Source organism: Cetorhinus maximus, chromosome 2 (assembly GCF_964194155.1).
Source record: "Cetorhinus maximus chromosome 2, sCetMax3.hap1.1, whole genome shotgun sequence".
NCBI lineage: Eukaryota > Metazoa > Chordata > Chondrichthyes > Lamniformes > Cetorhinidae > Cetorhinus > Cetorhinus maximus.
Genome location: NC_135880.1, coordinates 163588321 through 163611949, shown reverse-complemented (window position 1 = coordinate 163611949; position 23629 = coordinate 163588321). Strand labels below are relative to the sequence as shown.

Below are 23629 nucleotides of genomic sequence, written 5' to 3'. Positions count from 1 at the left end.
CCCCAGCCGCTCTTGTCGCTCTCCCAGCCGCTCTTGTCGCTCCCCTTGCCGCTCCCCCCCGGCGCTCCCCCTGTTTTCTACCCCTCCACCCCGACACTCTGCTTGCATCCCTTCCCCACCCCTCACTTCACTTCTCCTCTGCGGTCCCCACCGTCTGTTCCAGAAGCGAACCAGCGACGAGGGGCCACAAAAGAAAGTGAGGAGAGCTGCAAGGAAAGTAGGGGAAACGAGGAGAGTGGCGAGGTAATGCAGAAACTGAGATTTTAGGATGCACATTGATGACATAAGTAGTTGGAGAAACTGCATATGTGGCCCAAGTGAGAGTCGACTTCCTGATTTTTATTCCCTCTGTTCAGCAGCAGCAGGAGTTAGTGTTTGACATCAATGCTTTTGATACTGATTTTTCTTTTCAATATTATTTTGGTCATTTGATATGTCATGCACAATTGCTTTTCGTTAAGCCATTGTTGCATCCTATTTGAGTTTCCAAATCAAAACTAGACTTAATTGTCATTTGCTGGGTTACCTGCATATTAGAAGACTCATAGGTCAATTATTATGGCATTAAATACCAGGAGTTCAATTCAAATGGAGATAGAGGGTGGTGGATAATTGTATCTAACTGGGGGTAGGACAGAAGAGGGCAGAATTTTCAGTCCTTCATTCCTCGATCCTCTGTCAAAATCAGGTCGGAAGACCAACTCTAGTTCCATAGGGACTTTAGAAGGATATGCTAGGAGTAGCATCAGGCATACCTTAGAACGAGGTACCAATCTGGTGAAGTTGGAACAGAGGGTTACATGTGCATGCTGAAAACAACTGGCCGTCGAGCGTGCTCCAACAACCAACATCTCTGTAGACAAACTATATCCAGTTCAGATTGCCGATGAGCAACTAGGCAACTAGCAGGAGGAGGAAGTTCCATGAATATTCCAATCATCGACCATGGTGGAGACCAGCACATGAGTGCAAGAGAAGAGGCTGATTTGTTTGTAAGCAGTTTCTGGCATAAAAACTGAGTGGACAATGCTGTTCCACCTCCTGAGAATGCCACCTCAAATGTTGGTGTGGGGTTGAAGGTAGGGGGCAGGGGAGTGGTGGTAGGGAGTTGCAGAAGAATTCACTATGAAGAGGGAAAGTGACTGATGAGTTAGCTTTTGTGAAACTGATGATTTAATTGGTATGCTAGATATGGTTAAGTCAAAATGGCAATTTATTTTTTTCCAAATTTTTAGATTAAAATCTAGCAGATGTAAAGTTAGAAAGCATTTGAATTGACCAGAATCAAGTATTTGAACATAATCTGCAGTCCTAAATTTGATACCTGCAGCCTGCTGGATACAGAACTTAATGTAAACTGGTCAGTTTTATGTGAAATGAGTTTAGTTCTAATATTTAATATATTGGAAACACTGTACATTTTATGACTCAGTTTAGATTTCCATTATAGGCTCTTTGATTTCAAATTTTCAAGTCTCTTCCTCTCATTGAGCAGTCATGTGCCTTGTGAAAATTTTAAAATTTTCTATCTGTAAATTTTCTATTTGAGGTACCAGCTTTCTGCCATGTTTAACTATTTGTTGTTGGCACAAATTGGAAGTTGATAAAGATGTGCTGGTGAGGACTGAAGCAAAAAAGCAGAAAATTAAATTACCTAGCACCCTAAATGAACTTGTAGATACTTTGCATTGGAGTTAGAACTTAGTGGAGAATTCCTTTGATCTATCTGCCTCCTACTGTGCATGCTTGTGGGAGAGCTTGGAGAGTATGTCATCGATTTTTGAACATTATCCCACTCCTCTACTAATCTTCATTGTCCAGTAGAATCATTGTGGAATCTTGGTCTTCTTTTGCTACAAAGAATTTTTAGCTTGATTACAGTGATTTACCTGACAGGCAGACTTTTTAAAAATATGTACAAGCAAAATAGAGGTAACTTTTGTTTTTGATCATTTGTCATTGCACTTTTTAGTCTGATTGGGTTCCAAGGTGCATGTCCATTCTCAAATGTGCAAAATCCAGAATGTCAGAGTACTGAGGGTTGACTTTGAAGGTGGAAGGACTGTGAAGCCAAGGCAACTATCTATTACCAAAAAGATCATCTTGTTGAAACCTTTACAGTGACTCTGTAAAAACCTAATTTTGTAGGGTTCTTTCTTATCACTATATTAATCAGTCACCATCTTTTGTGGTTCTGCACTAGTATGTCATACGATTAGCGCTAAGCACAGCAGCGATATAAAACAACACAACCTTTCGATACGCATTGTTCATGGGTCCATTTTATTTTAATATGCAGATCTGCAATATACAGGTAGAAATGTAATATGAATTTCATGTTTTACTGTTGTGGAGAAATTGCTTGTATCTAACATGCAAAAAGCACGCTAGGTAATATAAAGAAACAAAAACATACTACAAGAATAATTGCCAGCATGTTGTACATTTCATAGAAGCGTCAGTTGTATCTTCACTCTTAATTTTAATTAAGTCCAAAATCGATGTTTAGGCTGAATATATTTACCACAGACATCATCTCCTTACATTTTGTCTGTTAAATTGTTAATCAGTTTATTATAGTTGACCATTACAGCTCAAATAAATGTATAAAAATACCCATTGAGCTTGAATCAGAAGAACTTCCTGAAGGTTTAATCTCCCATTTTTGAATACTTGCCTGCAACAAGTCACAGTGTGACTATTATCCTCTACGCCAACTCAGCAGCAAAGCAAGAGACAGAGACAACAATCTGTTCGCACAATACCTCCTAATCTTGCCTCCAATGTCTCTTTCCTACCTTCAAGGCAACCGCAATACAAATGAACACAGGTTTCCAAGTTGAGGACACACACCATACACTGAAAATGTCATGTATAGCATATTTTGTAATGGTATTGGAATGCAGTATATGAACTACCCTGACTAAGACGACTGTAAAGCAGCTGCAAATATTTTTTAAAATTAAAAACAAAATGTAGTTTGGGGACTAGGCTGCACCTGTGTTCCTTCCTTATGGGTTTTAATTAAAGGAACTAAACCCCAAGGGGGAAAGTTGCATGGGAACCATAGCTAGAAAAAGGAAGTCAAAACTATAAAATTATAAGGCTCTCAAATGCCATTTATCTCATCATCATTGTGAGCTATGAACTATCATAAAACAGCTGTATTTTTCATTAGCAACTTGCATCATATGGGAATTCATGTATAAATATAGAAACCAGCAATTGCCCGAGGGACCTAAAGAACCTTGAGGGCCAAATCCTAGAGCTACATTTGGACACGGAGTTGGCAAAGGGCATTGAATACATGCTGCCTGAGCAAATGTGATGTGATCGGTGCTTAAGAAATAAAAATAGGAAGTTTTGCTTCTCTTTTGTCAGATATTCATGATTATAATACATAACATGACCCTTATTATTTTCAAAATAACATTGTTGTAACGATTCAGTGATACAACCAGATAGTTTACTCCAGTTTCCACGCTTAAGACAAAAAGAAATCTGGCGCAGGCAAGCATGTCCTTTTTGGAAAGATTTTTGTTTTGAGGATTGGTGGCTAGTATGTAGTATATGCTAATTATAGGGCAGAATTCTAAAGTAAAATACATTTTTTTCTCATGATACTGGCTGGCTACAATTTCATTTGTGCTTCATTTCCAGTTTCATATATGGAAATATAAACTAGTAATGGAGCCATGATAGATTGAAAGAATTTAGAATAGCTTTTGTATGCAACAAATTTATATTATGACAGTAAGTCATACAATATACGCCCGTTTGTACTTTAAAAAAATAGTTCCACATATTTATTTCTAATCGCTAGTCACAATTCACTATACTTCAGCAATATGTTTATAAGATTCACTGCTTGACTTTGAAAATGGTAAAATGTTTACTATTACCTGAATAGATTACTTTAGGACCTTGCTATTAAATACTGCTGCCCAGCAAAGGCACGTATCGTCCTTCCAAAACACCTATTGCCTTCCATATCTATTTGCAAGAAAGTTATGCTAAATATTTATGTGCATTGCAGTCCCATTTTATATTTGTTATTAGGCACTGCTCCCTTTTGGATCTCTTGAGTTAGTTCTGAAAACATAGCAATTCGCCAGTGCTTTTTCACAATGTTATGATGATTACTGTGGATTTAAGGAAAGGCAGATTTTATAAGTTGGTCAGGTGAGGGTGACTTTGGGAACATGGTGTCAGGTTGGGTCCCAAATTGGGAATGACTGTGAGCTATTCAGCTTGGTTGTATCGTTATGCTATTTGGTGTCACAGTATAAACATGCTGACCTGTCTTGGTCACTATTTAAAGCTCTCTGAAGTGTTTAAATGCATTGCAATTAACAAACTTCTATGGTCCAACTCATGAGAGTAGTATCGGATCGAATAAGGCAGTCATCACATTGTTAAGCATGATTAGTGAGATATTTACATCAGGAGGACGCCAAAAATGCTTGGAGGTGTGATTTCCACAGAAGTTTTGAGGGTGTGGTGATACACAAGAAAATGAGTGTGGAGATTACAAAGGCCATTTAATTCCATTTTTTTCATAATCTGATCCATTTATTTTACATTTTTTCCCCCTAGTGCTAACTCATATCTCTTAACTCTGAGCACTGACAAGATCTGAATTTAAACACATGGGCCTTATGTACCTCTTATTCATTTTTGCAGGGCCTTGTCAAAACAATTCTGAAACCAACTTTTGGCCCTTCTATCAAGTCTGCTCAATCTACTTTGGACAGATGTTGTACCTCTTTATTTTGTGTGCTCATCTGCTAATAACACAGAACATTTTGAAAGTTGAACTTATTGTAGCAGCTATGAGTACAATACTTTGGCTCCAGATTGTTAAAAAAAATTGCCTATTCTTCACTGCAGACCACTTTGGGTTGCTACAGTTTCATACCTCTCCTTAATTGGATAGTTGACTTGCACGAGCCCCTGTCAAGCAATCACAGAGATAGTCGAATCTATGATTTTTTTTGTCCTTCATTTGTAGAGATGGAGAAGGTTAGAGTAATTTGGAGCACTGGTGCATCTGAAGCTAATTTGGGTTATGGTGGGTGGTTATCGGAACTTGGTACAGGCAGAGTTTTGGATAACTGCAGATTGCATTGTTAAATTGAAGAGCATTTACGTTGTACTCTATCTACTAAGTAAAAAATAGACTTCCAACAGAGAGAAGTGTAAAGTGATTCATTTTGGTAGGAAGAACGTGGAGGGGGAATATAAACCAAATGGTATAACAATAAAAGGGCTGCTGGAATAGAGCCCTGGGATTTATGTAGAAAAATTTTGGAGGTGACAGGACAGGAGGGGGGTCCAGGTGGAGGGAGAACATGGGAGATGATGAAAGGGTCCATTGAGCAGGGGGAGGACTCCTGGCCAAAGAAATGGACATGAAGGTGACGGAATGACATTGTGTTGCTCTTCTGAGCTCAATCCTTTGAGGTGGGGGCGTAAGGGACAGATCATTCACCACCAGGATGGTCTGAGGACTCTTCTCCACTCGCATTCTCCTCCCCTTCCTTGAACCGATGCTCAACCAGTTTCCTTGATCACACCCTCCTCCTCCTCGATGAATTTGTTTTCTCATTGAACAATTTCTCCTTTAATTCATCTCACTTCCTCCAAATAAAAGCTGTTGCTGTGGGTACCCATATGGGTCCTACCTATGCCCACCTTTTTATGTGATACTTGGAGCATTCAATGTTCCAGTCCTACTCAGGGGGTCCCCTCCCTCAACCATATTTCTGGGACATTGATGACTGTATCAGTGCTGTCTGCTCTTGCCCTGAATTGGAAACTTCTTCAACTTTGCTTCCAATTTTCACCCATCTCTCAGTTTCACATGGCCCATCTCTGTCTCTTCCTTTCCCTTCCTTGACTTATGAATTGCAGCTTGAAATTAATGCCAATGTTCCAATCACTAAAATTCCCTCATCAACCGACAACTGTATTGACCTTGGGCATGTAAATTTAGACTAATTAAAATTTGTGGCTTGAAAGGGATTACTACTGGAACACAGCAGAAGAGCAATATTGTGATATAAAGCTTTTGGCATTATGCAACGTGATTTTGTTTTGAGCGATATCACAAGAAATCCACTAATACATACAAGGGGTTATAAATGACTATAAATGTTTAGTACTAGGAATGTAGAAACCCAAAAATATGCTGCTAGCATTTAAGAGTAACAGTTGTGTTTTTAATTTTGTTGTAGGAACGTGACCCAACTGCTCAAGTGGTTAGAATATAATTAAATGTTTGCAGGATTGTAATTAATTTTGGTTTTGGTGTAACGTTATTATAGATTAGTAGCTGCACATAGCATTCAAATTTCTGGATTTTTTGTTTTTATTGCTATAGATTGGTTTTTCTTTATTCAGAATGTTGCATATTAATAAGAACATTTTTGTGCATTTCAAAACTGAGCTCTATAATTAATATTTAATGTGCAAAGTATTAAATTGTGTGATTACAGACTTCAGTAGACAGTCTTTCAGGTTGACTCACCATAAATCAAAATAGGCAAGCAACCCACAAAAGCAAAGAATGTTGAGGTGTAATGGATTAGTGAACTGTTTCTAATTGGCGTTACAATTTGCATTCAGTGGCTCAGTGCAAACTGGTCAAATTTGCAACTGGGTGTGTGAGGTAGAACCATGGCCTACAAAATAATATGGATAAGCTGTTTAAGTATGCAATCCAGTGCCAAATGAAGGTGAGTATGGAAAAGTGCAAAGGATTGAACATAGGAAGAAAGATATTCCATGAATGCTTTTGAAATAGCTATGGTTGAAATTGAGACACAGGGACTTTGGTAATCTTTGCACTTAACATGCCCAGACACCAAGATCAACGATTAACAAATTGAGTAGAATGCTGAACTGTGTAACCAAATGAACAGAGTATAAAGTTGTGCTAAAAACTGTACAGCACTCTTCAGATATTGTGTCCAGTTTTGCTATTGAGGGAGGTATTTAAGTTATGGAGGTGACAGAAAGAAGAACCATGACATTAATTGCTAGCATCAGAATAGTGAGGTACATACGGGTATATGAATTAGGAACAGGAATAGGCCACTCGGCCTCTCGAGCCTGCTCTGCCATTCAATAAGAAATGGCTGATCTGATTGTAACCTCAACTCCACATTCCCGCTTATCCCTGATAACCTCTCACCCTCTTGTTTATCAAAAATCTATCTTAAAGAATCTTAAAAATATTAAAAGACTCTCTTCCTCAAAAGGTGGTGGAAGCAGAGTTCCAAAGACTCACGACCCTCAACGAGAAAATTTCTCCTCGTCTCTGTCTTAAATGGGCAACACTTAATTTTAAATAGCAACCCCTAGTTCTAGATTCTCCCACAAGAGGAAACATCTTTTCCACAACCATCCTGTCAAGACCCCTCAGGATATTTTATGTTTCAATCAAATTGCCTATTACCCTTCCAAACCAGAGCAGATACAAGCCTAGCCTGTCCAACCTTTCCTCATAAAAAAACCTACCCAATCCAGGTATTAGCCTAGTAAACCTTCTCTGAACTATTTCCAAAGCATTTACATCCTTCTTTAAATAAGGAGACCAGTACTGCACACAGTACTCCAGATGTGGTCTCACCAATGCCCTGTATAACTGAAGCATAACCTCCCTACTTTTATATTCAATTCCCCTTGCAATAATTGAAAACATTCTATTAGCTATCATAATTACTTGCTGTACCTGCATACTAACCTTTTGTGATCCATGCACTAGGACACCCAACCCTTTGCATCTCAGAGCTCTGCAGTCTGTCACTGGGAGTAACCCTGAGATTACTGCTTCTGAGGTCCTGTTTTTTTACATGACCCCTAAATCACTGAGACCTTGACCAGTAAAATACCTAACGCTGAATTCTCTTCACTTAAGCTAGTGATGTCCAAGATTCTAAGAAACTGACTTCTGAATGTATGAGATACTAAAATTGTAAAAAGCAATCTAAAGATACTGGAAGTTGTATCCATCAATCTAAAACACATAGGAAACTGTCACCGAGTACATTACAACAGTGAAAAACAGTTTAATAGAACAAAATAACACCTTTTATATTTGTTCGTGGGATGTGGCCATCTCTGGCTAGGCCAGCATTTGTTGATTATCCCTAATTGCCCTTGGTGTGAGCTGTCTTCTTGAACTGCTGCAGTCCATGTGTTGTAGGTACAACCACAGTGCTGTTAGGAAGGGAGTTCCAAGATTTTGACCCAGTGACTTTCCTGTTTTCTATCTCTCTGTGGCAGTGATGTCAGTTTTGAATTTCTTTCTCAGATTTCTGAGTTCAACTCGTCTGCTGATTTTGACTCTTCCTGTTCTCACTGACTGTCTGCCTATTCTCCTACTTTTATCTGTTGCTCACTTGCACTGTTTCCCTTAGGCTTATTCTCGTTGCTGTCTCTGACTGACCGACCCTCTCGGCTCTCCCTGACTGACTGGTTTTCCTGCTTTTATCTGTTGTCCCCTCCAACTGTTTCCCCTCATGCTCGCATTCTCCCCTTTCATTGTGTTAGGTGTGCATTACTATATATAAATTGCTCCCATAAAAATAAAGTAAATTGGAAATTAATCTGGCCTGTGCAAGCTGGGAAGCTTTTTCTTTGTGTTGTGCTGTAAATTCTGTTGAAATAATAATATAGCCCTTACAAGTATAAATTTAAAAAGATAAAAATTGCCTATAATTTTGCCACTGAAAAACAGGAGACCCAATACAAATGGGACTTGTTTAATTTATCTTTATGACTAGTGTGAAAGTTAAAACTTCCACTTGGCTGCCATTGACTCAACAAAGGTTTCCATGAGCTAGTCGCTGAGTGGTGCGTTATGCAAGGACTGCCAAGGTTAACTGTCATGCCAGTTTTACCTCTGTCCTTGCTTATGGGACTGCATCTGACATTTGACTGCTTCTCACAGTGGCATGACCCCATAAACTAGCACTCTAATCTTATCACGCTGCATTGTCATGTTTTTCAAAAGTATAGAGCCATCTTTACATCAGATCCTTGCAAAGCTTCCTTCACTAATATCTGGGGATATGTGCCAAAATTGGGAAAGCTGCCCCACAGGCTCGTCGAAATACATCATCTACTCACCGGATTGTACCTTAAGCCAATGTCTGAGATGCTTGCATCACCATCCCTGGGTGTGTACTGTCCCACCAGTAGGAAAGACCTGTCAAAGTGGCGACCCAGTGGTATGCAGTTTGGAGGGACTAGCCCTGAAAGTCCTCAGCATTGACTGCACAATCCATGAAGTCTTATGGAATCAAGCAGGGACAAGGAAGCTTACTGCAGATTACCAACCCTCAACTGATGAATCAGTGCTCCTCCTTGTTGAACACAACTAGGAAGACGGACTGAGGGTAGCAGGGGCACCGAATGTACTCTGGTTTGGGACTTCAATTGTCCATCGCCAAGAGTAGCTCAGTAGCACCACTACTGACCAAGTTAGCTGAATCCTGAAGAATATATCTGCCAGACTGAGCTTGCAATAGATGGTGCGAAAACCAGCAAGAGGGAGAAACTTACTTGACTTTGTCTCACCAGTCTATCTTAGCAGATACGCTTGTCCATGACAGTACTGGTGGAAGTGACCACCACACAGTCCTTGTGGAGATGAAGTCCCATCTTCACAATGGGGGCACTCTCCATCAGTTTGTGTGGCACTACAGCTGTGTTAAATGGGATATATTCATAACAGATGTAGCTGTTCAAAACTGGGCATCAATGAGGTGCTGTGGGTCAACAGCAACAGAATTGTATTCAACCATAAACTACAAACTCGTGACCCAGCATATTCTTCATTCTGCCATTAGCATGAAGTCAGAGGACCAGACCTGGTTCATTAAAAAGAGTGTAAGAGGGCATGTCAGGAACAGCATCGGGTTTACCTAAAAATGAGGTGCCAACCTGCTGAAGCTACAGTGCAGGATCGCATGCATGCCCAACAGTAGAAGCAGTGTAAACAAGCTGAGTTATCCCACAAACAAGGGATCAGTTCAAAGTTCTGCAGTCATACTCTATCCAGTTTTGAATAATGGTGGACAATTAAGAGGAGGCTCCACAAATATCCCCATCCTTAGTGATGGTGCAGTCTAGTATGTGAGTGCAAAAGACAAGCTAAAGCATGTGTAGCCATTTCAGCCAGAAGTACTGAGTTGATGATCCATCTTGGCCCCGCTATCAGGTCCCTAGCATCAGATATCTTCAGCCAATTTGAATCACTCCACATGATATCAAGAAATGGCTGAATGCACTGGATACTGCAAAGGCAGTGGGCCCTGACAACATCTCAGCAGTAGTCCTGAAAACTTGCACTCCAGAATTAGCCACCACCATCTCCCCTCTCCCTCCTGCCCCCGCAAAGCCAAGCTATTCCAGTACGACAACACTGGCATCTACCTGATAATGTGGAAAATTGCCCAGATGTATTCTGTCCACAAGAAGCTGGAAAAATCCAATCTAGACAATCCCTCCACCATTTCTGCCAACTCCAGCATGATGCCACCACCAAACACATCTTCCCCTCCCTTCACCTGTCAGCATTCTGAGGGGACTGTTCCCTCTGTGACACCCTGATCCACTCCTCTATCACCCCAGCACCTTCATCCCCATCCCACGGCACCTTCCCATGCAATTGTAGGACCTGTAACACCTGCCCCTTCACTTTCTCCCTCTTTATAGTCCAAGGTCCCAAACACTCCTTCCAGGTGAAGCAGCGATTTACTTGCACTTCTTTCAATTTAGTCTGTTGTATTCATGGCTCACAATGTGGTCTCCTCTACATTGGGGAGACCAAACGCAGACTGGGTGACTGCTTTGTGGAACACCTTTGCTCAGCCTGCAAGCATGACCCTGACCTTCCTGTCGCTTGCCATTTCAATTCACCATCTTGCTTTCGTGCTCTCATTTCTGTCCTCAGCCTGCTACAGTGTTCCACTGAAGCCCAACGCATGATGGAGGAACAGCACCTTATCTTCTGATTAGGCACTTTACAGCCTTCTGGACTCAACATTGAATTCAATAACTTCATACCATGAACTCTATCCTCCATTTTGAATCCCCCCCGCCCCCCCACCCCCCGAATGGCAATCTGTATTTTGTTCTCATGTTTTTGCTTTCAGACGGTGCTGACCCTTTTTATGCTATTAACATCTACTCTGAATCAAAGCTTTAGTCTTTAATACTATCATTACTGCTCCCTTTGTCTTGTGTTTGATGACCTCTTTGTCATTTAATCTCTCCTGCCTTCCAACCTATCTCAGACCTTCCATTTTGCTCCACCTGTCCCTCTGCCCTTTTTCAACAGCATAAAACCCATCACATTTCTACCTCTCCACTTCAGAAGAAGAGTTATATTGGACTCAAAATATTAACTCTGTTTCTCTCTCTACAGATGGTGCCAGACTTGCTGAATTTTTCCAGCATTTTTTGTTTTTGTTTCTGGACAATTACTGCCCAATCAAGTACCTCATTCTTCAGCAAAGTAATGGCAGATGTTGTTGATAGTGTTACCAAGCAGCACTTACTCAGCAATAACCTGCTCATCAGTGTTCAGTTTGGTGTCTGCCAGGGCCACTCAGTTCCAGACCTCTTTACAGGCTTGATCCAAACATGGATAAAAGAGATCAATACCATAAGTGAGGTGAGAGTGACTGCCTTTGACACCAAGCAGCTCTAGCAAACTTTAAGTCATTGAGAATTGGAGGGCAAATCTCTTCACTAGTTGAAGTCATACCTAGCACAAAGAAAGATCTGTGGTTGTTGGAGGCCACTCCTCTCAGCCCTAGTTCTTCAACATAGTGTCCTAGGCCCAACCATCTTCAGCTACTTCATCAAAGACCTTCCCTCCATCATAAGGTCAGAAGTGCAAATGTTTGCTGATGACAGCAGTTTTCAGTGCCATTGCAATTCCTGATATTGAAGCATGCAACAAGACATGGACAACATTTGGGTTTGGGCTTGTAAGTAGCAAGTAAGGTTCATGCCACACAAGAGCTAGGCAATGGCCACCTCCCAAAAGAGAGAATCTAATAATTTTACATGACATTCAAAAAAATGCAAGACATTACCATCACTGAATTTCCTCACCATCAACATCCTGGGGGTTACCATTAATCAGAAACTTAACTGGACCAGCCATATAAATAAAAAACAGAAAATGGTGGGAAAAGCTCAGCAACTCTGGCAGAATCTGTGGAAAGAGAAGCAGAATTAACATTTTGAGTCCAATATGGCTCTTCTTTGGAACCTCAAGTACTGTAGCTATGCAAACAGACTAGAGGCTGCGAATTCTGTTCTTTGGCAAGTAACTCACCTCTTGCCTCCCCAAAGCCACCTATAAAACACAAGTCAGGACTATGATGGAATACCTTCCACTTGCTTGAATGAGTGCAGCTCAACACCATCCAGAACAAAGTAGCCACTTGATTGGCACTCCACCCACTGCCTTGAATATTCACCTCTCCTATCATCTAGGCACAATGACAGCAGTATGTACAATTTACAAGATGCACTGCAGCAACTTGCCAAGTCTCCTTTGACAAGCAGCTTCCAAACCTGTCACCTAGTAAGACAATGGCAGCAGGTATGTGGGAACACCACCACCTGCAAGCTCCCTTCCAAATCACACAGCATTCTGACTTGGCAATGTTCCATTCCTGTCATCGGCCACAATCCTTTAACACCCTGACTTAACAGTATTATAGGAGTACCAGCACTATGCGGACTGCAGCTGTTCAAGAAGGCAGCTCACCACTGGCAATTAGGTATGGGCAATCAATGTTGGCCTTGCCAGTGACACCGACATCCCATGAATGAATTTCAAAAAAAAATTGCAGTCGCAAGGTAACTGGCATGTTAAGCAAACATCACTTTCATCTATATGGCTCAATAACATACTATACAGCACATTTGCAAAATCAGCTGTTGTTGAAAAAACAGCAAGCACATTTTGTTTTCTTTATTAATTCAGTGAGTTGTTAGTGACGGAACAATCTGTTTTGTAGATTTACACATCATGCTCACATCCTTGACTTGTATGGGTTTAAAATTCTCAATTCTGCTCTGTAATGAAACCAAGTTAAAAATTGCAGAATTGTTTTATTGCCTAAACTTTTATTGTGGGTTTCAAATGGTACCCTTTTTTAAAAAAAGCTTTGGCAAATCCATCATTTACTTGTTGGTTTTCACTCCGCCCCCCACACACACACAGTTTTCTTTTGTGCTCTGTCTCAGGTGGCTCATGATCTGTAAGCACACCAACATTTTGTCACCTTATTCAAATAACTGTTCCTCATGTGCCAGCCTAGACCATGAGGCTTATCATACTATGTGATGATGGTAAACATTACAGCCAAAGCCATTTCTGCCCACATCTGTTGTCCCTATGCATGGACTTTCCACCACGGATCATCAAATAACGAAAAGAAACACATCCCAACTATATTTTTCCTCCACTACTCCTAACCCTGGTTGTTGAGGGCCATGACTGCTGCTGTAACTATTAACTCCATTGGACTAGGATAATATCTTGGACCACCTCAACCTATAAGGCTGAATACCGTTCCACACAGTATTTTTACAAACTAAGCCATCAGAACAGCAATAAATTTTCATTTGATTAGAATATAAGTTGTATGTGCATCATGATGAAAATGTTGCACAGAAGTTATTTTTTAAATGAAGACACTGCCTCTTTTTCGAACTGTTAAAACTAGTTTAATTATTTTCTCATGTCGACCTGCAACAAAATTAATGCACATTTGTGTATGTTATGAAGAAATTACTGTAGTCTTTAAAAATAAATTGATGTACAAATGGAACAATGATTTTGAAACCTGACCCAAGGGCTCAGTGATTACATGGAGTGCTTGACTTCAAAAGGCAATATTGTGCAACCTAAAAGGAAAATAAAACCAAAAACATTGCAGCAAGAATATTTCAGCATCTGAAAGAGAGGTTAATGCTTCTGATGTTAAGCCTTTATCAGAATTGGACCCTTTTTAAGACTAAATGAAAATAAAGTGGAAGGAGAGCAACTAAAAGTCCAGAATTGGAAATGATGACTCCTGCTGCAAAGAAGCAGTTAATGGGTTTAATAGCCTTTAGTTTTTTGAAAAGCTGGAACATGATTTAAAAGCTTGTAGTCGCTATTCCAGGATCATTGTTTAGGCTTTGCAGCTACGTTGCTTTGAAGATAGAAATCTATCCAATGGGCATTTTCACTTTTGGGGTGGTTTTGAAGACCTGGATGACTATGTGTTGCCAGTCCTACCTTACAAGTCTTTTTGAATTATATCATGACTGAAAAGAATAGTGACAGCTATGGTCAACCATATTTGAAAATCATTGGGGGAATTGCTGCATCAAAGCTGTAGCAGTTACTTGTCTATAGAGCAAACTTAACATTCTCGGCTGATTAATTACTGATTAATACCAGCTCGTATCATCTTTTGAGCAGCTGAGCTTCTTGCTGTTTGTGCTTGTCAGCACCTGTGAAGTTTCCTTTTGTATCAACTGATGCCCAAGAAGAAAAGTCCAGGGTTTCAGCTTCCCAAGAAGATTCTTAACCCGCTGTGTCTCCCACACCTAAGAAGTACACTGTAGTGGTCTGTATGAGTGACTTCCTGTGCTTTGTAGTTGCCCAACAATATTGAGCCTGGAAACTTCTTTGGCGCTATAAAGAAGTTGGATATCCTCCTCCCTCCATGAAACTGAAGGAGCAGTTGTCTGAGTGAGTGGGACTATCTCTCCCTTGTGACATTTAACCAGAACCCACAAATAAAACTTCAAACAAATGGCCCCTTTTAAAACTAGGCAAGGTTTCAAGGGGGGAAGAAATGGGTTGAAGACTTGATTCACCTCTGGGCTTTTCCTTACAAAACAAATTTGATGGGGATAAAATTTCTTTGCTTCCTATAGGATTATGCAAGAAATCACTTTAATTCTGTCAAACTCTGCTAAAGAAAAATGTGGACCAATAACATAAAGCTGGCTGCATATTGGCATGAGATTAGCAATCTCTCTGATGGCTGTTGTGTATCGCTTCAGTAAGATGTAGTTGTCTGAGTTTGGGATTCATCCATGCTTTGGCATGGTACAAAGTACAAGAAAGTTCTATTCTGCAACTATCTGCTATACTTGCCTTGTGACTGCTTAATTATCACACTCTGTAAAAAATATTTAATTTGCAATACTGATATCTCAATGAACATGAAACAGTCACCAAAGGGTTGAAACTGGGCATCCTTGGAAATGTATACTTATCCTGGTTTGTCCATAAGATTTGATGTGTACCTCAGAGTATTTGAATGCAAAATGAAAAGGCTGGAAATATGCAGCTGGTCCATCAACATCTGTTAAGAGGAAAAATGGTTGAGTGTTTTTGGTGACCTTAATAATTGATAAAAACTGACTTGTGGCATCACAATGTTAGTGAACTTATTAGATTTTAACCAAACTTGAAAGTGTGTCGTTTTAGTAACAAAGAACAAAGGAAAGTACAGCTTAGGAACAGGCCCTTCGGCCCTCCAAGCCTGCGCCGATCATATTGCCTGTCAACTAAAACATTTTGCACTTCTGGGGTCCGTATCCCTCTATTCCCATCCTATTCATGTATTTATCAAACTGCCTCTTAAACACCACTATTGTACCTGCTTCCACCACCACCTCTGGCAGCGAATTCCAGACACTCACTACCCTCTGCGTAAAAAACTTGCCCTGCACATCTCCTCTATAGTTTTCTCCTCTCACCTTAAATCTATGTCCCCTAGTAATTGACTCTTTCACCCTGGGAAAAAGCTTCTGACTATCTACTCTGTCCATGCCACTCATAATTTTGTAAACTTCTATCAAGTCGCCCCTCAATCTCCGTCGCTGTAGTGAGAACAATCCGAGTTTCTCCAACCTCTCCTCATAGCTAATAACCTCCAGACCAGGCAGCATCCTGGTACACCTCCTCTGCACACTCTCCAATGCCTGCATATCCTTCTGGTAATGTGGCGACCAGAATTGCACGCAATATTCCAAGTGTGGCCTAACCAAGGTTCTATACAGCTGCAGCATGACTTCCCAGCTTTTATACTCAATACCCCTGCCAGTGAAGGCAAGCATGCCATATGCCTTCCTGACTACCTTATCCACCTGCGTTGCCACTTTCAGTGACCTGTGTACCTGTACACCCAGATCCCTCTGCCCGTTAATGCACTTAAGGGTTCTGCCATTTACTGCATAATTCCTGCCTGTATTAGACCTTCCAAAATGCATTACCTCGCATTTGTCCGGATTAAACTCCATCTGCCATTTCTCCGCCCAAGTCTTCAACCGATCTATATCCCGTTGTATCCTTTGACAATCCTCTTCACTATCTGCAACTCCTCCAACCTTAGTGTCATCTGCAAACTTACTAATTAGCCCAGTTACATTTTCCTCCAAATCATTTATGTATATTACAAACAGCAAAGGTCCCAGCACTGATCCCTGCGGAACTCCACTAGTCACAGCTCTCCATTCAGAAAAGCACCCTTCCACTGCTACCCTCTGTCTTCTATGACCAAGCCAATTCTGTATCCATTTTGCCAGCTCACGTCAGATCCCGTGCGACTTTACCTTCTGTACCAGTCTGCCATGAGGGACCTTGTCAAAGGCCTTACTGAAATCCATGTATATAACATCCACTGCCCTTCCATCGTTGATCATCTTTGTCACTTCCTCGAAAAACTCGATCAAGTTAGTGAGACACGACCTCCCCTTCACAAAACCATGCTGCCTCTCACTAATACGCCCATTTGCTTCCAAATGGTAGTAAATCCTGTCACGAAGAATCTTCTCCAGTAAATTCCCTACCACTGACGTAAGGCTCACCGGCCTGTAATTTCCTGGATTATCCCTGCTACCCTTCTTAAACAATGGAACAACATTGGCCATTCTCCAGTCCTCTGGGACCTCACCCGTAGCCAGTGAGGATACAGAGATTTCTGTCAAGGCCCCAGCAATCTCCTCAGTACTCTGGGGTAGATCCCATCTGGCCCTGGGGACTTATCCACCTTAATATTCTTCAAGACGCCTAACACCTCTTTTTTGATCTCAACATGATCCAGGCTATCTACACACTCTTCCCTAGACAAATCGACCGCTAAGTCCTTCTCTTTGGTGAATACTGATAAGTATTCATTTAGTATCTCTCCCATTTCTTCTGGCTCCACACACAGATTCCCACCTCTGTCCCTGAGTGGGCCTACCCTTTCCCTGGCTACCCTCTTGCTTTTTACATATGTATAAAAGGCCTTGGGATTTTCCTTAATCCTGGTTGCCAGTGACTTTTTGTGACCCCTCTTAGCCCTCCTGACTCCTTGCTTAAGTTTCTTCCTACTTTATTTATGTTCTCCACAGGCTTCATCTGTTCCCAGCCTTCTAGCCCTTACAAATGCTTCCCTTTTCTTTTTGACTAACATTAGTGTAATTAATGCCAAATATTTTTAGGTGGACATCAGTGCAGCATTTACAGTAAAATTCAGGTTGTTAACTAAATCACTCAAACCGCAAGTAAGGTCTCCTCCAGGTGTTACCTCAATTGAATATAGTGTAACTTTAACCAAAGTAACTTCTTCATCGCAGATTAGTGGAAATAAATTGGCAAAGTGAGACATTCTGCTTGTGCATGCATGATTACTAACTTGGAGAAATAAACCTAAAATAGATTGCTAGGAGCAACATTTTGGCAAACAGATAAATCACTGTGAAATGTTTAACACCATAACCTTTTGAGTTCGGCAGGGACAGAGATTGTTGGGTGTATTACCATGACCAAACTATGATATAACAGTTATAAAACATTCAGCAACTTTAAGATCTTCCAAGACTGGACCCATGACCCAAGATGCACGCTGGGGTCCTGATGCGCTGACCTCGGTGGGAATTGCCAGGGAAATTTGAACTTCTGATTGGCAATTCCCATGCTACCCAGGATTCTGAACTAGAGTTAGGGACTTTGGTCAGTTCCGTGGTATTTATCTGGATAGTTGCACAGGTAATGCAAGACAGAAAAATCCTAGCCTAACTTCTGGATAACTATAGAACTGATTGCCCAATCACATACACTGACCCCCAATTCCATCCATCCACCCCCCCTCCAAAAACTACACCCAAGACCCAACCCAATTACCCGTCTCAAACAACAGGCTACCCCCCTGGATCAGACTTGTCTCCCCCTCAGCATCTGACTACCCCCAACCCACCTGCCACCCTACTCACCCTGCCCATTCACTCATTCATCCATTCACTGATTAGCTAACAGTCACACTTGATATTTAAGCTTACCTTATGGCAGCTGGTGCTGCAAAAGAGGGCGTGTCTTGTCTTCCCCCTGACGGTACAGTGTTGCGATGGAGTTCTTTGTGTGACTGTACGCTCAAATTTCTGAAGAAGCCAGGCTCGGAAGACCCAGCTAGAAATATGGAGCATGGTCGGGGCATTGAAAAACTCGAGTGGAGCAGCAATCCAATGATGATTGCCTCTTCGTTGAAGATCCGGGCCAATGTAGTAGAACATAACTGATCTCGGTGAACTTTGAATTCAAATGTTGTTAAAGAAAATCATTATATCTTTGCCTGAAATTATCTTCAATGACATTTTAAAAAGAAAATTTTTGTTTTCCATTTTCATATTTCAAGACAATTTTTATATGTATTTCTAATAATATGGAATACTAATCATTCTTTCAGTTTGTTCAGCCACTCTCATTTTCCTCTAACAAATGACCATTAGCTAATTTATTGCATTTTTTCCAAAATCTTCCAACTGGCTCACAACCAAAACATTTCTCAGGTAAACTATAGCAATAAACTTGGGCAGTGATTTACAGTTTAATGTGGGCTATACTTCAATATAAAGGCTAGGTAGGGAGCACACAATGACTTCTCCTCTTGCAGCTTTTGGTCTTTGGGCTCTTCTTCTCCATTTCTTTCTCTCTCCTTGTCTTGTCTTCTGGTTTCTAGTTTCCTCCGCTATACCATTTACTCTGGGGTATCTCTTTTATCCTGGCTCTTATCTGGTTAACCACTCCCTGTGCCCAGTCACAGTTCATGTGAGGTGATGCTAGCTCATTTAATTATGTAATGTTCTGTGTAATTATCATTGTCCTTTATCTTTTATCTCAAGGCTACTACATCCTATTGCTCTTTCTCCCAAAACAAGGCCCCTGCATTAACTTACACAAGCAGCCTCAAGGTTTCTATTTAGCTGCAATAAGCTCTTAAAAACTTGACATAAACTCCCTGGTATCATTCTTTTGTGCCCCATTTCCAACTTATCCCACTGTATTATTCTACAAAGGATATCTAATAAAGTTAACTGTTAGTTCATAATAGAGTTCAATGTTAACTTATTAATAACCTAATAATCTTACATTGTTGAGACTCCATGTTCAACAGAAAGGATAGTAATCTCTAAGTGGCTCATTAAGCAGCCATTTGTCATCCTTCTGTAGTGATGTGAACAAAGATGTAAAGGATTCTTGTTTAAAAGTACAAGGCTGTATAGCAAGTTCATGTGACTGCCAATGGTGAAGGTCATTTCATTTTGGGCATTTATGTCTTTAGTATCTTTTATCAGACATAAACTGCAGTAACATAATTTTTTAATGTTACTGATCCTAGGTTTCTTATGAAGATAACTCAACAAAATTAATAAAAATGCAAGAGAAATGTAGCTAAATGTAGCTTTAATGTCCAAAATCAATTTAATAAAAGCCTCTTTTTTTTACATTAAGTAGCTTAAAGAAATGTGTTATGAATCGTTTGTGGTTGCAATTCTTCTGTAAAGATGTACTTAACATCACTTTGATGCTATTTATAACTAAATTTCCTTATCTGTTATCCATAAACCTTAAAGTTTTAGATGTTAGGCCTGTTCCTATGGACTTTTTCAATTGTACTTTTCATAACTTGGGCAATCATTTATTTTACTTTGAAGAGCATATTCTTTAAAACATGTTGCCCACAGTTGAATCTCAATTGCATTTTTTCACAATATTTTGAGTCTTAAAATCATCGAATAGTTATAGAAGGGGACCATTTGGACCATAGTGTCTGTGCTGGCTCCCTGCAGGATCAACTTAGCTAGTCCCACTTTCTCACCCTTTGCGTGTAACCGTGCAGTTTTTTTTCTCTTTGGGTGCTTAACCAATTCCGCTTTGAAAAACCCTGATTGTATTTGCTTCCACCAAACACTCAGGTAATGCACTTCAGATCCTAACCACTTGCTGCATTAAAAAAAATTCCACATGTTGCCATTGGTTCTTTTACCAATAGCCTTAAATCAGTGCCCTCTGATTCTGGAGCCTTCTGCCAATAGGAACAGTTTCTCTCTATATACTCTGTCTCGACCACTGATGATTTTGACAACCTCAAGCAAATCTTCTCTCCGCCGCTTTTTCTTTAAGCAGAACAGCCCCAGCTTCTCCCATCTATCCATGTGGTGATAATCCTTTATACCCGGAACCATTCTCTTAAATCTTTTGTGCACCATCTGTAAAACCTTCACATCCTTCCTAAAGTGAGATGCCTAGAATTGGACACAATATTCCAGTTAAGGTCAAAGCAGAGTATTGTAAATAGTTCATAACTGCCTCGTTTTTGCATGCAATGCCCCTACTTATAAAGCCCAAGATCCTGTATGCCTTTCTTAACCTGTGCTGGCACCTTGAGTGATTTGTGCTCATATACTCCCAGGTCTCTCTTTTCCCAGCACCCTTTTAGAAATATGTCATTGATTTTATAAAACCTCTCATTCTTTCTACAAAAATGTATTACTTTACACTTCTCTGCATTATATTTCATCTGCCACCTGTCCACCCATTCCACCAGCCTGTGTATGTCCTCTTGAAACCTATTGCTATTCTCCTTGCACACCACAATACTTCCAAGTTTTGTGTTATCTGCATATTTTGAAATTGTGCCCTGTGGACCCAGGTCCAGGCCATTAATGTGTATCAAGGCAAGCAAGGTCCTAGAAATGACCCCTGGGGAGTCCCACTGCACATTTTCCTCCAGTCCAAAAAACAGCTGTTCAGCACTACTCTCTCTCTTTCTTGTCACTCACCTAATCTTATATCCATGCTGTCACATTCCCTTTTATTCCATGAGCTTCAACTTTGCTGGCAAGTTTATTATGTGGCACTTTAACAAACACCTTTGGAAGTCCATATGCAACATATCACCTGCATTACCATTATCAACCATCTGTTATCTCATTAACTAACTTAATTGAGTTTTTCAAACATGATTTGCCTATAACAAATCTATTCCCTAATTAATCTGCACTAGTCCAATTGACTGTTAGTTTTGTCCCAGATTATTGTCTCTAAAATCTTTATCACCACTGAGATTAAACTGACTGGCCTTTAGTTGCTGGGCTTATCCTTTCACCCCTTTTTTTGAACAAACGTTTAACAATTAAAATTTTCCAGGCCTCTAGCACCACCCCTGTACCTAAGGAAGCTTGGAATTTATGGCCAGTGCCTCTACAATTCCAACCACACTTCTCTCAGAGATAAAAACAAAAAGCTAAAAGCTACTGCGGATGCTGGAAATCCAAAACAAAAACAGAATTACCTGGAAAAACTCAGCAGGTCTGGCAGCATCGGTGGAGAAGAAATCAGTTAACGTTTCGAGTCTTCACAACCCTTCGGCAGTTCTGCCGAAGGGTCGTGAAGACTCGAAACGTTAACTGATTTCTTCTCCACCGATGCTGCCAGACCTGCTGAGTTTTTCCAGGTAATTCTGTTTTTGTTTCACACTTCTCTCAGTATTGTCAGATGCAGCCCATCCAGTCCTGGTGACACATCAACTTTAAGTAGAGCCAGCTTTGGCAAGCCTCTTTAGCAGTTTTTAGACCATTCAGTATCTTCATTACTTCATCCTTCACTATGACTTTGACAGCATCTTCTTCTTTGGTAAAGACACATGCAACATACTTATCTGGTACCTCAGCCATGCTGTCTACCTCCATGTGCAGACCTCCTTATTGGTCTCTAATCAGCTTCACCCTCTTTTTACCGCCTTTCATTATTTATATGCTTATAGAAGACTTTTGGATTCTCTTTTCTGTTAGCTATCAGTTTCTTCTCATAATCTGTCTTTGCTTCTCATTTCCTTTTTCACTTCTCCTCTGAACTTTCAATATTTAGTCTGGTTCTCACTTGCATCAACATGACATCTGTCAAACTTTTTCTACCACCACCTGCAAGTTCCCCTCCAAGATGCACACCATCCTTCCTTGGAACTGTACTGCTATTTCTTCACTGTTGCTGGATCTAAGTCCTGGAACTCCCTTCCTAACAGAACAGTTGGTGTATCTGCACCAGGTGGACTTCAGCAGTTCAAGAAAGTGGCTCAGCACCATCACCTCTAGGGCAATTAGTGATGGACAGCAAATGTTGGCCTTGTCATCAACATGCACATCCCATGAAAGAATAATAAAAGAGTAACACTCAATATTTTTTCTAATGTGAATTGCAGATACTTGCTTTTGCAAAGTTTATCAATTTTTTTTTAAAATTCCAGTTTTTTTTGACTTCTTAGTGTACCTGCCGGAACGACATGGTCAAGATATCCATGGATATCTTTGTCGAAAAATTTCAGCCAAGCAGATACACACTCTGGAAACAAGGGAAAGACGTTCAAACTATTGATCACACAAAACCCACTCCAGAATCAACTCCTGAGCTGGAGGCTTGGCAGAAGCAAAGAAAAGCAACTCCAAGGAAATCTGGAATGCCTGTGGGCAGGTAACTTATTCAACTCAATTAAACCAGAGATATGCAACACAAATTAGTTATGGTGTTAAAGTTTTTAAAAGTCTGTTAATTTGCTGGCAAAATGGGTTAATTAATCTTGTCATTCCTGATATTTTCCTTGAATGAACTTAGTTTCATAGATGCGCAAGTATTTTTAATGGATACTTTTTATCCAAACATTAATATGCACTTTGAAAATACTCATTTTCTACCATTAATGTTCAAAACCTTGCTTAAAAATACATGTTAGAAAATAACTGTTCTCAAAATATTTTGATATGACGATGCCAGTAGAAATGAATAGACACCATTCAGGATTAGTTGTTTGGGGAAAAGGTTTATAAGGATGCACATAATTTTATCCATGATAGTTCCAACCTGACTGTCATATCTTCTGCAGTCTTTATCAGTTAAGAACTCGATCTAAAAAGCTAAAAACTCTAGAAGATGAAACAGCATTGAGCAAACCTATGACTAAAGAAACAACTGCAGACAAAACATTTACAGATGTTATCAATATCAAAGAAGAGCCCGGTGGGGGAGCACAGAAAGAAGAGTCTAGCAATACGGAAATAATGAGTACTGGAGAAGAAAGTATTGAGGAAATCCAGCTGGATCAGAACCAATTGGATAAAACCCAGTTACCAGGTAAGGGAGAGACTGATTTATGCGTTCCCTTTTATAAACAGTTCAAAGTCATGAATCTATAGTAAGCAGTTGCAATATCAAGTTATCGATTTCATTCTGCCTTTCAATGTCAGTTAACCTACAGAAATGTTCTGAATGTGACAG

General features: G+C 40.3%; 1 protein-coding gene across 4 annotated transcripts in view; it reads left to right on the top strand.

The window, feature by feature from the left end:
* Window positions 1-23629, top strand: part of LOC144699404 (lysine-specific demethylase 4C-like) — a 477121-nt gene that overhangs the window by 190930 nt on the left and 262562 nt on the right. For all 4 annotated transcript variants that reach the window (XM_078570575.1, XM_078570572.1, XM_078570571.1 and 1 more), the window contains 2 exons: window positions 22623-22828; window positions 23238-23485. In XM_078570575.1, coding sequence (XP_078426701.1) covers window positions 22623-22828; window positions 23238-23485 — 454 coding nt within the window. The remainder of the gene's footprint in view (window positions 1-22622; window positions 22829-23237; window positions 23486-23629) is intronic.